General features: G+C 35.1%; 4 protein-coding genes across 4 annotated transcripts; 2 read left to right on the top strand and 2 right to left on the bottom strand.

The window, feature by feature from the left end:
- The first annotated feature begins 4,253 nt into the window (after positions 1-4,253).
- On the top strand, positions 4,254-6,776 carry LOC136798706 (uncharacterized). The gene is made up of 3 exons (XM_067055359.1): positions 4,254-4,379; positions 5,304-5,390; positions 6,199-6,776. Exons 1-3 carry the CDS (start codon positions 4,325-4,327, stop codon positions 6,387-6,389), a joined length of 333 nt encoding a protein of 110 aa, XP_066911460.1. The 5' UTR covers positions 4,254-4,324; the 3' UTR covers positions 6,390-6,776.
- A 2,346-nt stretch (positions 6,777-9,122) lies between these two features.
- Positions 9,123-11,010, top strand: LOC136798726 (uncharacterized). Its single transcript, XM_067055383.1, has 3 exons — positions 9,123-9,239; positions 9,827-9,913; positions 10,564-11,010. The coding sequence occupies exons 1-3, from the start codon at positions 9,188-9,190 to the stop codon at positions 10,770-10,772; spliced, it is 348 nt and encodes a 115-aa protein (XP_066911484.1). The 5' UTR covers positions 9,123-9,187; the 3' UTR covers positions 10,773-11,010.
- A 526-nt stretch (positions 11,011-11,536) lies between these two features.
- LOC136798717 (DNA polymerase kappa-like) lies at positions 11,537-14,043 on the bottom strand. The gene is made up of 2 exons (XM_067055373.1): positions 13,838-14,043; positions 11,537-13,691 (listed from the first exon to the last, which is right to left on the bottom strand). Exons 1-2 carry the CDS (start codon positions 14,025-14,027, stop codon positions 11,944-11,946), a joined length of 1,938 nt encoding a protein of 645 aa, XP_066911474.1. The 5' UTR covers positions 14,028-14,043; the 3' UTR covers positions 11,537-11,943.
- A 509-nt stretch (positions 14,044-14,552) lies between these two features.
- LOC136798716 (deoxyribonuclease TATDN1-like) lies at positions 14,553-15,557 on the bottom strand. The gene has a single exon (XM_067055372.1). The coding sequence runs from the start codon at positions 15,521-15,523 to the stop codon at positions 14,594-14,596; it is 930 nt and encodes a 309-aa protein (XP_066911473.1). The 5' UTR covers positions 15,524-15,557; the 3' UTR covers positions 14,553-14,593.
- Positions 15,558-19,994: the final 4,437 nt, after the last annotated feature.

Below are 19,994 nucleotides of genomic sequence, written 5' to 3'. Positions count from 1 at the left end.
TTTCGATTTTAGAGTTTCAACTTTCATATCAGTTCGTTTATTTTTAATTTTGTTTTTCCGTTGTTGTTTGTTGAGGGTAGACATTTGTTCAATTTCAAACTCGAGCTCCTGGCAATAGATTTGCGCCCTTTCGTGTATCGATTTTGCGTTTCTAGAGGTCTGCCAATCAGAAAACAAGTTGAGGAGGGCTTCATTGGTTGATAGCAAATAGGTACTGAAGTTGATGATCGAGTTTTGGAATTGTTCGGTTAAGTTTATCAGACCTCTACCACCCTCCTTTCTTGGGATGTATAATCTCGTTATGTCGCTTTGGCTGTGCATTGCGTGGAACGATTGCAGCATCTTGCGTGTCCCGCGGTCGATGATTTCAAGTTCGGTTATGGACCAATCTAGTATTGGAAAGCCGTATGACAGTGCCGGTACTGCCCACATGTTGATGGCGTTGATTAGATGTTTACTGGAAAGTTCACTTTTTAATATCATTTTAAGTCGGGAGAAATATTCCTTTTTCAATGACGATTTCGTTTCTTTATCAGTCGTAAAATGTTCTTTGAACCCCAGATATCGATATTGTTGGTTTGGTTGAAGAGATGTTAGGAGCTCGCCGTTATTGAGAGTGATGTCTTCTGATGGTTTGATCTTTCCTCTGATGATGGTGGTTTTGTTGCATTTATCGATCCCAAACTGCATGCATATGTCATCACTAAAGGTTTTGACGATAGCAATCATTTGACGCAGTTGTTGGTCGTTTGATGCATACAGCTTGAGGTCGTCCATGAATAGCAGGTGGGATATGGTGTTGTTGGCGAATCGGTATCCGAGGTTCGATCGTTTTAACAACCATGATAATGGTAGCAGGGACATGATGAACAACATTCCGGACGGGCTGTCTCCCTGGAATAGCTGTGTTGATTGAAAATTCGTTTGTCGTAATCGTGCTTTCGTGAAATGGAAGTGTGATTGAAGTTTTCCATTCTTTCATGGTTGTTTCGATAAAACTGATTGTTGTCGAGTCGAATTTATGCATCTTCAGGACATTGATGATCCAATCGTGCGGGACGGAGTCGTACGCTTTTCGATAATCGATCCACGCCGTAGATATATTACGCTTCTTGACTTTGGCGCTCTCCATAATCATCTTGTTGATTATTATTATTGATTATTATTATTATTATTATTATACCTCAAGTGAATTAATTTTGGCGGAATTGGCGATTTTAAGCATACTTGGATTTTGGTATGTTCAAGCTTATCTAATCGCCGAATTAAATCCCCGCAAATTTTTTTTATTTATTTATTTAACATACTTCGGATTCCATATTATACAACCCCTATAAAAATACTTAAAATAAATAAATCTATAATATTTTAAAAACTTATTTATAAAACAAATTTGTCGGAAAAATCGACCAAAATACAAGGCAATTTTACAAATATGTTACTCGTCAAATCAAATCCTTGCTGAGAATCGTACTTTGGTCAATTGAACCCACACTAAGCTTAATCTACTTAGATTAGAATGAGAGGGGCTTGACCAGAACCCTTCCTATAGTTAATCCATTTCTTACACACGTATTAATTTTGTCAAAATTTATAGACACAAAACAAGTATGATAAGAAAAGACTAATTAACTATTATTTTCAAAACAAAGTATTGGGAAAAAATCGGGTAATTTCAGCTACATTTAAATCCTGCTCAAATTCAGATAAAATTTGAATAACAGGAACTCGACGATCAGAAACTGGTTACGCCATGACAAAAATTCCGGGTTTGAAATCTTAACAGTTAAATTATTAGTGGTACATGCTTGTTTGGTAAATTATTAATAGAGTCTGGGACGTAAATTGTGTTTGACGATTTGTTGATGAAAGATGGATTGACAATGCGAGAAAAACATCTTTTTGAAAAATGATCTGAGAATCATACAAAATTTACGTCTCTCTCATTTGACGAATTTTGTGGTCTATGTGACGCATACGATAACCTTCCTGGATTGTAGTTTGTTATGTCATATACAATTTTTAAGAATAAACTATTCTATGAGAACATTTAAACTCAACTTGGCAAAAACCTGAGAGTGAGAACAAACTACAAAAATCCCAGCCTCGCAGAATTAATAGCTAGGAAAATGGTGAATAAAGCAAGCATAAAAAACAATTTAAGAACATTTAAGCTTGAAAAATCTAAAACAAAAGTAAGAGCAGCCAATCCTCAGTCAAAATTCACTTGTTCTTCATGGCAAAAACGTGTATAATTTAATGTATAAGAGAATGAAGCGAGCTGTCTTTGATTAATGGTGGATCTCATCACTCGTGTTCAAATCACAGATTTATAAAGCCCGAATGGCTAGATATCGTGCTCTAGCTGAAAAGTGTGCCGTAGTTAGGTAGGAAATCCTACCTAGGTCACATGACATTACAATAGAATTTCAGCGCGCTTGACCAATAAGAAGCTTCGCGGGCTTTCGAAACCAGTGCCGTAGCAACTGGGGGGGCAAGGGGGGGCTATGCCCCCCACATAATTTTTTCAAAAATGGTTATTTTGCAAAATGCAAAGTTCATCTTTTTTAATTTGTCTTAATTGTGACAATTTAGTGCATTTTCAAGCAATCTAGAGCTCAAATTTTAAAAATTTTCCCCCTCGGGCCAAACCATGGTTGGCCCTCGCGGTGTCACTAAACTTCAGCCCCCCCTCAATATTAAAATGCTTCCTACGGCACTTGAAAACGATAGCAGCAAAATATTTTGCGAAATTCACTTTTTTTTTGCTTGGAAGAGCTTAAAACACGACATCTAGCCCTTCGGGCTTTATAAATCTGTGGTTGATATTCTCCTTAGTCACTGATTGAATCGATTTAGTAGTGGGCAAAAAATTGTGATTATGATTTTTCAAAATGTGTTTAAGTACTTATATCTCGAGATTCCTTTCTAAAAGGTACCTTCTGAAGAAAATATTACAGCAAACAGCAGATTTTAAGAAAAAAATCGCGAAAATTTTCCTTTAGAGTAGTTTAGGTCTGAATTATAGAACGGAACGAATATTTCTAAATCCTTTGAATTTCAAAAAACTGATCGGGTAAAATTGAATCACGATTCTTGTAAGAGAAAACTTGTAGGAAGCTATAAGCTCAGTATATGGCAAGATGATAATTATAATGGTATTATTTTGCAGCCATTTATTTGAACGATTTCAAAGTTATAAAATTCGAGGAATATCATAATGGCTTTGTGATTGTAGAAAATCGGTTGTGTCCTTTATTACACCAGTGTGTCACAGACCCACTGGGACTCAATCCCCACTGGAAAATTTGGTCCCCGGTGGGAAAATACCCTACTGGAATTTCAGCCCCACTGGGAAATTGACTTTGATTTCATCTCCACTTGAAAATCAATGTCTAAAAATTGCACTTGATTTTTTGACCTTGAAACAATATAATTTCTATCCCCATTGGGATTTCGATAGGGATTTTTCTCCCCACTGAAGAAAAAAGTTCAACTGGGGCTGTAAAGACAGGGGTGTTCTATTGAACTATTCATTTCTTGGGCTTTCATACGCCACTCTTTAATTGTCTCCCTTTCATTTATTGAAAACCAAAACCTTTAAATTTGAATTCCAAGGAACGCGGACTGTGGACTATGTTAGGTGTGTGCAATGGAGGGTTATTTAAACACAGTGACAGAATGGCTGAACATCCAAAAAAACCTTCTCCCAAAATATGCATTGAAGAGGAATTGAAAGAGATTGGACAAAAAAAACGACAATGCACTTGAAGAAGAGAAAGTCACCAAATTCAAAGCTGAATTGGAATTGGTTCAAAGGAGGTTTTTTCTAGGTCAGCTGTACCAAATTTCAGCAACATGTTGTTTTCATTTTTTAAGCTAATCATTGCCAAAAAAAAAAAATTTAACGGGGGAAAATTAAAATACGAAAATAACCAAGTTTACTCATGAGAAAATAAAACTTCACCTTCACAAAAATAATATTGTCATGACTTTTAATGTTTGTAAAATCTCCTCCAAGGCACCAACAAACAAAATTGATGTGATTTCATTTGAGTGTATTTACTCACATTTTTTAAAATTATTAAAAACGAAGATGGTATCTTGACAACCTCAATTAAAAATAATTCACCAATATGAGAAGAAAAATGGGTTCACAACCTAAAATAGAAATCTAATTGTATTTTAACAAAAGATCCTATTGTTTGAAAATTTAGTAATACTTGTTGAAGATTTTCAAGAAAATTACGATTTTCTTCATTTCACACGTCGTAACGAATTGAAGTATACTTGTTCGAGTGAAAAGCACACTAACATCAGAAAAATGAAGATTTATCTTTTATTATTGTTTTTCGTGGCTCTGGTACACAATATCCATTGTAAGTCTCTTGTATTATACGATATACTTTTCTCTCCCGGGGGGGGGGGGGATTTTTAGAAAAAAAAATTGACTTTGAGAGAAAAAATTACAAAAAAGTCTCACTAAGGGTAGGAAATTTTTGAAAATCAGAGAAAATTTTTCGAAAAAGTCTCTCTAAGGGTCACTTTTTCACTAAAATTTGGTATCTTTAAGGGTCGGTTTTCGGAGGTCCCGTCCGCACATACCCCTCATTCACCAACCCTAGTACCCCCCGGGTTTTCTCTAAAAAGTTTTCGTTTTCTAACATCTGCTCAACAACTTCAAATTTTCTTTTCGTCGCTAAAAATGACGCTTAACTTTGGATTCCCATAACTGTATACAGTTGACGCTCTCTAATTCGATCTTCAAGGGGAATTGGATTTTCATCGAATAAGGGAGCTTATCGAATAAGAGAGCATCGTTCATAAGAGTTTCTTGTTGACGGGGACTTTAAATTTCATCGAATAAGGGAGCTTATCGAATAGTAGAACGTCGAGTTAGAGAGCGGCAACTGTAACTGCATTACCATTCATAAACGAACTGTATAACTGTATTTTTCCGAGAAGATATTCAAATTGGGAAAAGAGTATTTCCATAAACCTTGAGTACCAAATTCAAAGCTTCTGTCTAAATTCCCTTCGTCGTTTCGCCAAAAACCATACTCAGACTTTGAGTGAGCTCAACACAAATGAAATATGCTGAAAGAAAAATAGCCTACAAACCATCGTATAGATTTTATATCAACTAACCTTTTTAATAAAACTGCATTATGTGACTCTTGCCTCGTTTTCGAAAGCTTCTAGTGACGTTATTACCTTGGACAGTGCTTCAAAATGAGACAAGGACAAAGTTCGTTATTGGTGAAATTTAGTAAAATGCCTTTCAATTCAATCTTTCTTTACAGGTAAGCACATGTTGACACCAAGGGATAGACACGACGGTATGGAAGATGAAATGTTCGATGAATTCGCTGAATTTATGCAAGATGAAGGTTAGTGATTACTCGTTTCCGAGCAGATTCTGCTTACTCCGCACAACACGCATTCGCTCTACAAATGCTTGGTTCCGTCCATTGAGTTTCAAGCCCGAAGGGCTAGAGGTCAATCTCTTTGGTAGGATTTGAAGCCAACAAATCCTACCAAAGTTGCGCGGCCTTGAGCTACCCGCCTGGTTTTTACACAAATGACAGATTGAAACTAAAATTTACCGCTTAATTTCGAAAAATATATCACTCGAAAACAAAGGAATTGCTAGATTCAATCCGTCATCAAAAATACGGCGCATATTTTAAGGCTTCAATTTTTCTTGCCTGAGAAAGGTTAGAGATTGACCTCTAGCCCTTCGGGCTTGAAACTCAATGGTTCCGTCCTCCACCCAGTTTGATTTTGGATTTATTGAACAAATACAAAGAAATGAGCTTTTGAGCGCAGTGATTGGCTGAAGTAAACCAATCAAAAACATTAAATCATCATAAACATTTATTAAGAGGCGGGGGTTCTAATTGGATTGTGTTCCTGCTACTTAGATTGAAAATTTCTAAAGTTTAAGGATTGATAAATTTCTTAAATCTGAGAAAAAAACTCCAGTCCTTTTTTCGCACCAATAATCGTAAAATAGAAAAATGCGTCAAAAAAGGATTGGGACGGTTTTAGTCGGATAAAACGGACGAAAAAATGCCCGCACGACTACGGTCGGAAAGGTGTATTCAACAAAATTTCCTAGGCTGAAGTATTAAAACTTTTCATCATATCCGGATTCACTTTAAGAAAATATGTTATTTTATATATCTCTCACCATAGAAATGGCCGATCCATCTGGTCTGTTTTGTGCTCCATTCTTTCGCTGCTCACAAATATTGACTGATGGATACAACAAATGTCGATATTGTCTTCGTTATCCTGTTTCAGTAAGTGGCAAAATGATGTGCAGAGTAAACGGAATGAAGTGTGGCGATGTCAAATCATACCCACTACCGACAAATGGCGCTTAAAGACTAACGTTTTTTTGCAGCAAAGAACTTGAACTATAATTTTCAATTTTGAAGCTTTGTACAGATTTAGAATGGGCTTTTCCAGAAAAAATTTAAATATGGGGGTGGAGGATATAACAATTTTCTGTGATTTACCCCCCGGACAAAGTGACTTTTGGCCCCCCCGGACAACGGGTTTTACCCTCCAGACAAGCATCAGTTGACCCCCGGACAACCCAAATTACCCCCGGACAGAGTAAATTTGCTTCCCGGACAATAGGCAAATTTTGATGATTTTTCGCTGCCCCCGGACAATATATCCTCCACCCCCATGTACGGAAATTTTCTGGAACAGCCCAATGTTATTTCTAGTTTTCGATAATAAAATGAATAGTCTCTATTGATAAACATCTTTTGTGAAAGTTGTCAATTATGTTTAAAACTGTTAATAAGCAATTCCCGGTGGGGGTTACTAGTGGCCGACTATAGCAGTGCCTATAGACGAAGAGTGAGGCCTTAAAGCCTAGAGCTGTCTATTGTGCAAAAGCCCTGTTTAGTAATGTATTTTCGAATGTTTATTCACTCAGGTTTATTCCGTCAATTTCTCCAATTTCCATCACCTCGACAAAAAACCCTCACCCCCTCCGGTCCGAAAAGAACTGTGAAATTCAAAGTTTTTTAAAGAAAATTTTAAAAAAGGGCCAACTTCCTCAGTTTTAGCTCCTCCTCAAAAGGAGTTCGGGTGATTGTCAGAAAGAGCCTTTGCCGCATCTGGCTGTTAAAAACGATCCACTTTCAATATCTCAGTTATGTAGGCCACAAGACATATCTATAAAACCGCATTCCGTATACATGTATATCTGTAAGGATCACAAATCTATTATTCGATGCCAGCAGCCTAACCAACCCATAATCAATTTTTCATATTTTGTAAAATCTAACAATGCATCGTTAGAGATATTCTATCGTTTCCCAGGTTTAATATAGGGATGGATTATCATATGTATAATTCAAATTGTGATAGAGCTCTGAAATTTTGTACAGAGATTCCTCACGAAGTAAAGAAAATAAAAATTGAGAGGGACACTCTTGAAAATGATGTTTCTGTTGACGTCAGCACTTTTTTTTGCAAAAATTCATCTCCGAAAAACCCTAACATATTAAGGACAAAACCTATGATAAACACATTAAAAATGAAAGACGCCATCACATTGAAGTCACAGAAAACACTCAGCTCGGGGGGGGGGGGCATTCAGGCGAAATTGGTACGGGCAGTCAGGGTCCCTCTTTTTAGTAGAGGGCATTTTGTAAAATCGCATGACTGTTTTGTTAGAAGCACTTGTTATACATTTTTGGAAAGCTAAGGGGTAGGGGAATCGAAATTACTGTTTCCAATTTTTTTTCGGACACTTTGGTGTGATTTTCGGACAAATATGACGGTCTCAGGCAAAAATCATAGGGTTAAAAATAAATGAAAATTTTAGCACGAAGAAACGGAGACATGTTGTATATTTTTGGAAAGCTCTCAAAAAATTAGGATTAGAGATATATTGCAAGTATAGGTGATTTCAGTACCTAACTCGAGATATTGAGCTCCAAAAAGCGCAAAAACTGGACAAAATAGCTGTTTCTGGCTGAAAAACACGGTTTTCAAGGGTTAATATCTCGAGTTAGGTACAGAAATCACCTATACTTGCAATATATCTCTAATCTTAATTTTTTGAGAGCTTTCCAAAAATATACAACAGGTCTCCGTTTTCTCGAGCTAAAATTTTCATTTTTTATTTTTTTTATGATTTTTGCCTGAGACCGTCATATTTGTCCGAAAATCACACCAAAGTGTCCGAAAAAAAATTGGAAACATAGTAATTTCGATTCCCCTACCCCTTAGCTTTCCAAAAATGTATAACAAGTGCTTCTAACAAAACAGTCGAGCGATTCCAAAAAATCGAACAAAATTCCCCCTACTATTTAGACTCTGAAGATATCTGACAGGGTCCAAAATTTACTAATTTTCAAGATACGACCGGGTCGACTTGTTCGGTTCATCATTAATCCAAAATTGGTAAAGACAAGAATGGGTTGTTGCAACTCTGAAGCATTTAAATGAACAATAGAGAGAAATGAATGCATTACTTTTTTTCTCAAAACCTTGACAAATAATAAGCATACACAAAAAATTAAAAAGAATATTTCGAAATCAAAATAATATGAGGGGGCGTACGGGACTTCGTTATACTGATATACCAATCACTTTTTAACCCAATTACCGATAAACCGATAACTTTTTCGCTCAAATATCGATACCGAACGATTATTTTGTACCAACATTAATGTAGATTTTCTACATTCCCCTTTCTTATTGAAAATTTCAATATTTTGTACCAACATTCAAATGGAGATTTTCTAGAGTCTTGTACATCTGTTTAATGTATCTTTTAAAAATTTCATTGATGAAACATGATTTCTTGGTTTGGAAATACAGACATAAAAAAAAGGTCTTTTACCGATACCGAGCTGCTCTTGAAATACCGATTTACCGATCTAATAAAAGGCCAATACCGATGTACCGATATCACGTACGTCCCCCCAATAATATCTTTCCTTTCTTAGTGTTGCGACCAAATAATAAATAGAACAAATAAAATTGCCTTGGAGATGTTTGAAAACTCAACGGTAACGTTGAAATCAAAGATGAATGGTTAAGACAAGAAAATTGGTAGTGAAAAGTAAATAAAAAAATGAAAAAAATAAGCTGTTTAACGAACGAACGTGTTATTACAGAGCAAATTGGCGTACTGTTAACACCATATCACACAATGATGTTCAAGATTCTCTTGCTGACTGCAGCAGTAGCTGTACAATCAAGCAGTAAGTATTTCTAATTATTACACCAGAGTATACAAAAATATAGATCTAGTAGGAGACACTGTATATAAACTGATAATCTGCTTTTTAAAAGCTAACTATATGACAAAAGGTTTTTCATCGTATTTTTATAGTTGACCTAAAGACCCTTACAAGGTTCAGACAGATATCAAAAAACTATTTGGAATAAAATATGGCTAACTTTTCCTGAAAAATTTGGGTCTGCCTGAGCACTGCTTCATCGTATGATTCCAAATCAAACTCTTTAACCCCCTCCCCCTCTTAAGCGCATGTTTATAACTTTTGTTATTTTCTCCCGTTTATTTTCCCTGTGCGTTTATTAACTATGGCCTAAATTTTGAATCAACCTTATGGATTTATACAAAGCTCAAAGAATTCTTGCGCTTTTTGATCAATTAAATATTCCACTACACAATTTCCACATTTCACAATGAAGATTGTTAGGCTTACCTGCTGATGTGTATTATATGTGTGTGTTCCAATAGCCGACCTGAAGAAATGTCCATAGTAGCCAATTCTGAATAGGATCAAAAATGAAAAATGTAATTTTATCTTCATTCATTCATTAGGTGCATACTATAAAGATCCTCTATTGGAAGACTTTCATCCATCGGAATTTGAAGAGGAAGATTTCTCACAAGAAGATATGACGAGAGGTGAGATGGGAGAATAAATTAAACTTCATATTTTCATATTTATTTTTTAATGTCAGGCGATACAGTTGATCAATACAGTGCGCGTCGACTTCACGGCTTTTTTTATACAGTAACACCTATAATCCCGGTTGCAACTTTTTCGAATGTTTGAAGGCTTGGTTTTCGGACTTAAGCATATTCAATTCTTTGACGTCACTTTTTAAACTTTCGAAGCTCCTGCAATAGCGAAAAACTGAATTTGTGTCAAAACACCGTTTAAAGGCCGAACTCCACTTTCGCGCGAAATGGGCGACAGTTTTTTTTCTTAACCTTTTTTGCCTGAAGAAAAGATTACGTCATAAAAAAGTTTCGGCGCGAACAAAAAAGAAGTTGAAGGAAGTTCTACTTTTTTCATCCGTTACGTCAATTTCGACCAATGGAATTGCTTCATTTCTCAACCGACCAATGACCTTACAATAACGTCAAAAAGTTTTCGCTTATGTCGCACGAAAGTGGAGACCGGCCTTAACTCACCAAGGATCGGAATAAAAACCACATTTTTTGGTGAGGTACTGGCTATATCTCACCCTCTTAATGCCCTGGTATTAACTCACCTTTTACTAACTTGCATTTCTTTAAAGAAAGATAATTCTTCATCTGTTATTATTTAGATACAAGTCCACACGAGTTTTGTTATCCCAGAGTGATGTGTCCTAGAAGAACAACAGACATTGATGGTGTCAAAACTCACACATGCAAAATATGTCTTCGAAAATATAATGCTGCTCGTGGATCGTGTAGAATTTATCACTGCTTCGATTACTCAATTAAGCAAGATGCGTCTATGCAAAAATATTTGGAGAGTTTGACACGGAAATAGGACGGAGTATCATCTCCCATACGATTATTCTTAACAGATACAGTTCTATAACAATTTTTATGATGTTTTTATGTTTTGATCAAAGATTAATTTATTGGGTTTAGAGTTCTAATTGCAAGTGCAATCAATGACTTCTTTGACAGGCAATAGCGAGGTTAATCAGCAGGATATTTTACGACGTATATGTATATCACCAATATCACGAAAAATTTATGTCACAGTTTAATATACTTACTATTAATATTTTGTTCATTTCATTTCTTTATTTTTAATATTCTATTATTTTTATTTCAATATTTCTAGATTCCCTGAAAGAAAAACGACGGAGAAAATTATTATTCTGACTTTTTATCTAAAAGGGTTATGATTTGTTACTACGAGAAGAAAAGGTTATCTGGGGAGTCCTAAATGGTAAGTCAAAATCGAGTATTAGCTTGCCGTCTTCGGATAAAGTTTTCTATAAAAAAAGCTCAACCAAAAAGCTTGTTTTGAAACATTTTTCACAGGCTTTGTGCAATTCTCGATCGAGTCGTGACTCAGATAAATATTAGTATAATATCTGATAATATAAGAAACATAATAATTAATCATTTTCTGTCAAAACGTGAAGACGAATACACGCTTTTTTCATAAGAATGGTGTAAATTCATTTCATCATGGATATTCTTAACTTTTTGGTCGTCGAAATCATCCTGTGTAAACCTTTTTGGGCAAAATCAACGGTTTCAAAGTTCCGAAAACTACAATTAACATCAAAATATATTGGAGATTTAGGTATTTTATTAACGCTTTTCAAAATTCTGAAGGCAGTTCCCCTTTTCTCTAGTATTCTAAATTTGCACACATAATCGTTTTTTTGGTAAGTTTCTGGTAAGAACAATAGTAAGTTTTTTGCAGACTTAACAAAGAGGACAGCATCGGATTACAAAAATCTAAATAATTATTTTCAATTAGATAAACTGACTACGATAAATACACCTTTTCCACCGTAGCCGCCAATTGCCGCGCGGGCATTTTTTTGTCCGCTTTATCCCACTTAAACCGTCCAAGTCCTTTTTTCGCACCTAATAGGCAATAGAAAAATGTGTCAAAAAAGGATTTGGTAGAGTCTAGGGGGAAATGGCACGCGCCTGACCGATCGAAAAGGTGTATTCAAATATTACAACAATGTTCATTTGTTCCAAAAAGAATGCAGCGTGTTCTTGCTCTTTTTCGACTCTTTTTTCTTCAATTGTTCATTCGATTTCCTTTTTCCTGATGAAACAGTACTTTTCGCTGGTGACGATTTCTGAGTTTTTGCCTCGATTAAATCTTGCTCTTTTACTATTTCTTTGATAGTTTGTTTGGTTAAGCAAGCATCAATGTGTGAATTTAAGGCATCTAAATTAGCATTAGATTGCAGGGCTCCACATACAGGACAGGGTACAAGTTTATCATCTGCTTTAGTAGATGGTCCTGCACAAGCACCACCCTGCTTTACAGGAGAAATTTCTGAATATTTAGCAGTAAAAAAGTCTTCCACGACATTTTGCTTCAAACTTGAAGATTGTTTTTTATCATAAAAATGCGCACCGCGGACACCCATTAACCTGAGCTCGAATCTCTTCCCCTCTTTTTGAAACTCCTGAATTTCATGCAGTAAAATCTCTTTAGAGAATCGAAAAAGTTCCTCTGCTTTGCAAATTGAATAAGGAATACTTTTAGATCGAGTCTTTGTTACAAAGGAAGATAGTTTATACTTTAAAGTGATATTACGTATCTGTAACGATTCCTTTTTTAAGTCGTTAGCCAGTTCTTGGCAAAGTGAATTACAAATTTTCAGTAGTTGGTCTTTATCCTGCTGATTGTGAAAGGTGCGCTCGACACTCATACTTTTACGATCGTCATGCATAATCCGATTGCCTGAGATTCCTAACGCAACTCTCATGAAGTAAGCAAAAGTCGTTGTAGAGAATAACAAATACAAAATATCTCTTTGTGCCAACAAGTCCTTTACATGAGTAACTCCAAGAGCTTGTAACATCTGTTCAGTAACTCGACCAATACCAAATACTTTACGTATAGGTAAATCCTGTATGAAATTCACAACCATCTCTTTGTTCGGCTGCAAATAATATTGCCCATTTGGCTTATTGAAATCAGAACAGATTTTTGACAACATCAAATTAGGTGCTATACCAGCACTAGCAGTCAGTTGTGTTTTATCGTGAATTCTGGTACGTATTTCTTCTACTACAATCTCGGCAAGGCATCTGGTATCATTTTCATCCACTTTAAGAGTCAATTCCTCACAATTAGTTACCAGATACTCAGTCAGGTCTAGGTAAGCTTCATCAAGACTCATGGGTGAAAAATTTGGATCATACTCTTTGAAGATCTCACGGATCTCAGCACTCACTGCACGATATTTATCAAAATGAGATGATACAATTACAAGATTTGGACACAGCTTTTTGGCAATGAAACCCGGCATAGCTGCACGGACACCGAATTTTCTTGCAAGGTAGTTGGAAGTAGACAACATATCATTCCCACCTACCGCCATCGGGACATCCTTCAGTTTCGGGTCATCTCTCATCTCAACTGCAGCGTAGAAAGCATCCATATCAACATGACAGATCGTACGAGTAAAATCAAACTCATCTTCAAGTTCCTTTAATAATTTATCACTTTCGACAATGGCTTTCTTTTTATCGGTTTCCGTAAATTTAGCAAGATCACGTTTCATTTCACAAACACGCTCTTGTACACGTTCATCCTTACGTTTCTCATTCTCATAAAATTTTGATCCTTTACTTGCTTCGTGAATGATTTTGTTGATTTTTTCTTTATCCAGACCTTGCATTCCAGCTTTTCCATCATTTAATGACATTCTTTGTATGATAACATCTGAATTTGTCTCCTTGGATGAAGATGCCCCTATATAATAAACAGTATCAATTATGAAAATAACATAGAATGTATTGAAATTAACAGGTCTCAAATTTCTTGGTAGATTCTAAACTTGCACTGATAATAACTTTTCTTTTTTGGATTTTTTAGAATGCATTCATATATCAATATACCTGTCTCTTGATTGACTTCATCATCCCGTTTCACTTCTTTTTCATTTACATCAATTTCATTTTCTTCCTCCTTATCAAATTCTAAGCCCCAATCTTCTTCTTCTTCATCAATACAATTTTCACTTTGATCACTGTCAAATAATTTGATACCATCACCTGAATCATAATAAATATTGCTTTTTTCATCCATAATGTTTTTACTTATTTGATCTGTGAAAAAAAGTAAAGTGATTATTTTTTAGTCACATTGAAATGACTTTGAAATAGAAATAAATTTTTAAATTCACAAAAGACAGTTGTTGCTTTTGGAACTATAATAAGAATAAGTAAAGTGCTAAACTATGCGAAAAATACTTCATTCAATGAATAGTGATTAATCGGAATTCCAAAATATGGCATGGATTTAATTTTTCGAAAGTTTTATTTTAAAAATTTTGTGTGAATCTCACAAAAAAGCTTTATCCTATAAACCTTTTTTACCGTATCCGCAAATTGCTGCGTGGGCACTTTTTCCCCCCTAAACTCGATCCAATCCTTTTTTAACACCTGTCTATAGGCGCGAAAAAAAGACTGGGACGGTTTTGGGGTGGTAAAACGGACAAAAAATGCCTGCGCGGCAATTAGCGACTACAGCCGAAAAGGTGTATTAAAATTATTTTAAGATGTGCTAGTTTTTGGTACCAATCATTAATCTAAAAAATAATCAAAAAATCAATTCTTGTAAAAATTCTATTCAAATTATATAACTCTAAATTATCATTTAAAAAACAATTTTTCAGTATTTTCAAACATAATTTCTGCGAGTTCTTTAGGGTCTTCACCCCTGACAGCTGCCATTATTTCAAGAACTTGTATAATATGACAGGGCTCATTGCGAGATTTAACACAACAACCAGCTTCCCATTTTTCTTTCTTTTTAGTTTGGAACTTAGTTTTCACATACTTTGAGCCAGCATGTGTGTTTTTGACTTCACACCATGGAGCGTCTGTTTCAACCATTAATCTTTCTGAAGGAATTGTTTTCAAAACTTCAAGATTTTCTTCCGTTTTCAAGGAACAACCTGTTATTCCTATGTACAAACCAAGATCAAGAAGTGTTTTTGCTTCTTCAGCAGTTCCAGTGAAACAGTGAGCAACACCACCATTAACTTTATCCATATTTCGCTTATAAATATCCACAAAATCATCACCTGCATTTCTCATGTGAAGAAACATTGGCAATTTAGTTTCAGCAGCTAAATCAAATTGTTTTTCAAAATATTTCTTTTGAGTCTCTCTTGGACAGAAATGTTCCCTATCATAATCTAAACCACATTCTCCAATTGCAACAACTTTATCTTTGTTCTGTGTAGCTATTTCAAGAAGTTTTCTGTAATATTCCTCAGGTGTTGTATCTTTCTCAAATGCATTACACCTGGTTGGATGACATCCAATGGTACAAAATAAACTCTCGTCGGTTTTTACTAAATCAAGTGCAGCAGGTGCTTCTTCAAGATGCCCAACCGTTATCATCATTTTTTTCATACCAATATCTTTTGCTCTTTGCATCATGATAGAGAAGTCATCTTCATGAGCTTTTTTCCCATGATAAACACCATTGAATACTGGATCGGTCAAATTAACTCCAATATCAATGAAACGATGCAGTTGTTTTTCAGCCATTTTCAAAAATGTTCTTCTTATCATTAAGTCTAAAACAAAGGTAAGCACAATAGTTTTAAAACTTTTACAAGTATTAAATTTTGCCAAATTTTGCAAATTTTCACAGAACCTCCAGAAACTCCAGAAATACAATCCTCGCAAAAATTAATCCACTTAAGGTATAATGATATAAAAGATCATTCAAATAGCATGAATTGCAACTGTGTGTTGTGTTATAGACTGTAATAGGCTTTTCATACAAAATTACAGGAAAAAGTGTGGTGGTTGGATTTAGTGGGAAAATATGCAAAACATATGCAGTACTGGATTTTGGCTCTTTGGAACATTGACTCCAAAACCTTGGCAAATCTTGATTTCTGTTTTGTGGGTACTGATTAGCTACATACATTTTTTCTAATAAAGAACAAGAGTTTGTCATTATTTTCTCTTTATTGCAGACAGTTGCAAATTGGAAGCATTTCAATCATGCTAGCTTTTTATGATCCTTGAAAGGATGTTACTTAATTGGCTCCAAAATTTCCCTGCCTGAAAGTAAAAAATTACATCGTCAAACTTAATAATATGTTTAGTCTAACTTAATCAAATATTTACGTACAATTTTAGGAACTGGTTTGATTAAAAAATTTTTGTCATTCGACAAGTTCAATTAGTTTGGTAATTGATCTGTTTAAAAGAACTACTCCAATTAAAAAATTTTAATCTCTAAAATCAAGTGGATACAAAGATGAAATAAAGTTCGAAAAACAAAATAAACAGTCAAAAACATCAAGATCCAGAAAAGTTATTTGGTTCAATCCCCCTTCAGTTCTAGTGTTACAAACAATGTCACTAAATGGCTTCTATGCCACCAAAAACTTTCCAAAAACTCATAAATTTCATAAAATATTGAACAGGAATACTTTAAAAGTCAGCTATAACTTTACCCAAATATATCTTCAACTATCTCTTCACATAACAAGAAAATCTTGGGAGAGCAACAACCCATTGTTAAAATAAAAAGAATGCAATTTTCGGGTAAAAGCTAATTGCCCACTATAAGGGAAATGCCTGGATAAAAGCATGATCCATAAAATGTTAAAGCCAACAAAAATGATGATGGTGTTACAAAAAGTATCCAAAATAGCAATCAACATCCTAATTAGGATACTAAATAACCAAAAAAAACTGTATCTTTTACCAGGAGACATCTGTGCCATCTTATCACTTCCAAAATATAAATAATAAGCCACACTTGTTTGCGTAGGGTAAAAACAGGAAATCCGATAATCGATTTTAGCAGAATAAAAATGACCCTACTACAAGATTTGACTGTATCTTTTTTTTATTCAGTTTTATTCCATGAAGCAATTACTTTCAAATAAATATATTGACAATGAATGGGTAAGCTTTCTAGAAATCCAAACATGAATAGCATAACTTTTACCAAAAAATAGCACTTTAGGATCAGAAACAGTCAAAAACCGGCTTTTTCTAAGTTTCTAAGTAAAATCTAAAATATCATCTGAAAAAAGTGCCTTTTTTTGCCCATATCTTTTAAATAAATAGTCCCAGCCTTATGCCGTCTTCAGTACCATATTCAGTAAACCTTATACCTTTTGTCCTTCAGAAAAATCAAAAACATTGGCCTTAATTGTTTGCTTTCAGCTCCTGTAGCTATTAGTATGACCCCCTGTATACTTCTCTTATTTCAATTATATTTTGCGCGAGTTTTTCAATAGAGATGAAAGTTTTTGTCTTCAATCTTAAAATATGATTATTAACGAGTATTTCACTATTGGTTATGATTTTTTCACAGAACATGGTAAAACTAAGAGTTTGAACTTTTTTACAGAAGTTCAAAAAGTCTGTTAGTTCTGGATATAGCTATATTGAAAAGTTTAGACATCAGTAGTTTGCATTTCTAAACCAAACGGGTGTGGCAAGTGAGACTATGTGCTGAATTTCATTGAGTTTGGCTGGTGGAATGTAAAACTTTAGCCTAAAACCACTCAAAATGTGCTGATTAGCATAACACTTTTTCCCGCGCGAAAAATACCCAGGCCCATTTCAAAATTTGGGCCGTAGCGGGCTGTTCTGTGAAAAGATAAAACTTTAGCTTGTGGCGTTTTTTCTTACAAAGCTTTTTTGTCCACAGGCCAGCCTGGAAATTACAACTTGTGCGCCAGATATCTCCGGCGTAGATTTCAGATTTGAGATCTGCTTCCTTCAACTTTTCCCAGTTAAGTTGGCACTGCTCCGGCGTAACATTTCCCTCCTTTCCAGACTGGTGGTCCACAGGTAGCCATTTTTTATTTTTTTCGAAAAAATCCGGTTTTTTCGTGTGCTTCCGTGCAAAGTTGGATCTTTCAGATTCTACTCGTTCTTTACTATAATTTTTTTTACACAGTACGGGAAATAGCTCAAGGCCAGATAACTACCAAAAAAAAATTCTCCAGAGGTTTGTTATAGACCTTTTTTTAAAGAGGCAACCCTGTTGAATAATTAAGGAGTCCAGCATAAAAACAATGATACAGCCATGCATTGTAATTACTGTATCATGCATATTTGTAATAATTATGCATGGCTATATCATTGTTTTTCTGCTGGACTACGTAATTATTCAACAGGGTGGCCTCTTTAAAAAAAGGTCTATTGTATGACTTTTCTGGGTTCAAAGACGTCCGGTTGCCAACTAGACCGGTTGCCAACTAGACCGGTCGCCAACTGGGCAGGGGACTCTATCATGTGAAAAGGTAGCGACTCCAGAAGATTTTTCAAATTTTAATTTTTTTTTCAAAACCTATCCTATCTTGTAGAGCTTTGAAAAAGAAAGAAAATGAGGGGTCATAGGCCTCCAGAGAATAAGTGGTTGTAAAGATATTCAAATTTTAGTGTCAAAAATTTGACTAAAAATGTCAAAAAAAAGGTAAGGAAAATAGCTTGGAAAAATTCGAAAAATGTGTCAAAAAAGAAAAAAAAGAAATTTTCCAGTCATGCCTCTTCAATTTTGCATATCTCTTTTTCTAGTGTAGCTAGAGACCTGAAATTTGGAGGGAGAATTCTTTGATGGTGTTAGAATATTATTATATAAAAATATTTGTAAAATAGTAATAAAATAGATAAACAGATAAAAAAATTCACTCCATTAAGAATTAGTGAATAAGTTGTTCTTATAGATCAAGCAACTGAAAAAAAGGGTGTGGTGGTGAACGATAATCCTCCATCACAATAGGAGGTGACCCACCACGCCCAAAAGAATACATCAAAGACTCACTGATGATGATGGTTTGAGATTTTTTATTCGTCTCGGGACGAGGAATTGACCACTCACGACTGGATGTGGGTTCCACTCACGCCCTTAAATATTGGTTGAATATCTTCCAAGATCGATGCCTAAAATTTATCACCAATGGAAAATTGGAACTGTCAATATCAGAACTGGGAAAGACGACTCAAAATTAGAAAGAGTTGTGAAGGAAATCGACAAAGCTGGTCTCTATATCTGTGGTTTACAAGAAGTACGACGTCTTTGTAAAGGATCTGCCATTGTAAAAACTGAAACACGTCACGAATATGAAGTTTACTGGAGCGGTTACCAAACTAAACGACACCATGGCGTTGGAATTGTTATCAAATCAGACCCTAATATCGATGTACTTGATATTACTCCAGTGAACCCTCGCTTAATTGTAGCAGATATAAATGTATACGGTTGTTGTCTTCGTATTATAAACTGTTATGCTCCGACTGAAGAAAGTACAGTCTCAGCTAAAAATGCTTTCTATTGCCAGTTGAAAAAACATTTCAGGCCTCCCCGAAAAACGTAAATGATCTGCATAGAGACTTCAATGCTACTTCATCAGTTGTCTTTATTTCGTCATTGAGAGAGAAGGAAGATAATCGAAGTCTTGTTGTAAATGATAATGGGAGTAGATTCATGATCTTGTAAACACTCAAAAAATGTCTGTATTGAATACCTGGTTCAACCATAAGTTATGTAGGAGATTACAGGCACTCTCCAGATGGTAAAACAGAAAAGTACAGGTAATGATTCGTTCTATCATGTTGTTGGATTAGAAAGTTCACAACAAACTGTCGTGTTTACAATTCTTGATTTTGACACCAGGCTCGTTATAGCAGTCTCAATACTCCAGTCACAAAAAATCGCCCGCTTTATTGGTAGAAAAAAAACTGTTATCAAACAGAGAATAGACTTCTCAGCTATTGACGGGTAGCAGAATCTAACTTTCTTCTACTTAACCGAGAACTTTTCAAATTACAATTTGGATGAATCGACCAATAATGAAACTTACTGAAAAACTTGTTACCGTAATCAAACGTAGCGCAGACACTACATTACCGAAAAAAGAATCGTGTCAGACAAACTCAACCCTGGCATAATGATGAAAAACTTAAACAATTATTTCAAACGAAAGACGAATTAATGTCAAATAACAGCGATCATAAAAGTCTGGCTTCCATTCGCAAAAAGATCAATCACGTGTCAAATATTTGA

The sequence above is a fragment of the Clytia hemisphaerica genome, unplaced genomic scaffold (genome assembly GCF_902728285.1).
Source record: "Clytia hemisphaerica strain Z4C2 unplaced genomic scaffold, Clytia hemisphaerica genome assembly, whole genome shotgun sequence".
In the NCBI taxonomy this organism is placed as follows: Eukaryota; Metazoa; Cnidaria; class Hydrozoa; order Leptothecata; family Clytiidae; genus Clytia; species Clytia hemisphaerica.
Note: the sequence above shows the minus strand (reverse complement) of the source record. Positions and strands in the feature narration are given on the sequence as shown.

Excerpts from the sequence above, each read along its gene's own strand:
- LOC136798706 (XM_067055359.1), top strand. The coding sequence starts at position 4,325 with ATGAAGATTTATCTTTTATTATTGTTTTTCGTGGCTCTGGTACACAAT. Across the intron at positions 4,380-5,303 it reads TCTGGTACACAATATCCATT|GTAAGCACATGTTGACACCA; the intron begins GTAAGTCTCTTG and ends CTTTCTTTACAG. Across the intron at positions 5,391-6,198 it reads TGAATTTATGCAAGATGAAG|AAATGGCCGATCCATCTGGT; the intron begins GTTAGTGATTAC and ends CTCTCACCATAG.
- LOC136798726 (XM_067055383.1), top strand. The coding sequence starts at position 9,188 with ATGATGTTCAAGATTCTCTTGCTGACTGCAGCAGTAGCTGTACAATCA. Across the intron at positions 9,240-9,826 it reads AGTAGCTGTACAATCAAGCA|GTGCATACTATAAAGATCCT; the intron begins GTAAGTATTTCT and ends TTCATTCATTAG. Across the intron at positions 9,914-10,563 it reads ACAAGAAGATATGACGAGAG|ATACAAGTCCACACGAGTTT; the intron begins GTGAGATGGGAG and ends GTTATTATTTAG.
- LOC136798717 (XM_067055373.1), bottom strand. The coding sequence starts at position 14,027 with ATGGATGAAAAAAGCAATATTTATTATGATTCAGGTGATGGTATCAAA. Across the intron at positions 13,692-13,837 it reads TGAAGTCAATCAAGAGACAG|GGGCATCTTCATCCAAGGAG; the intron begins GTATATTGATAT and ends TTTATTATATAG.
- LOC136798716 (XM_067055372.1), bottom strand. The coding sequence starts at position 15,523 with ATGATAAGAAGAACATTTTTGAAAATGGCTGAAAAACAACTGCATCGT.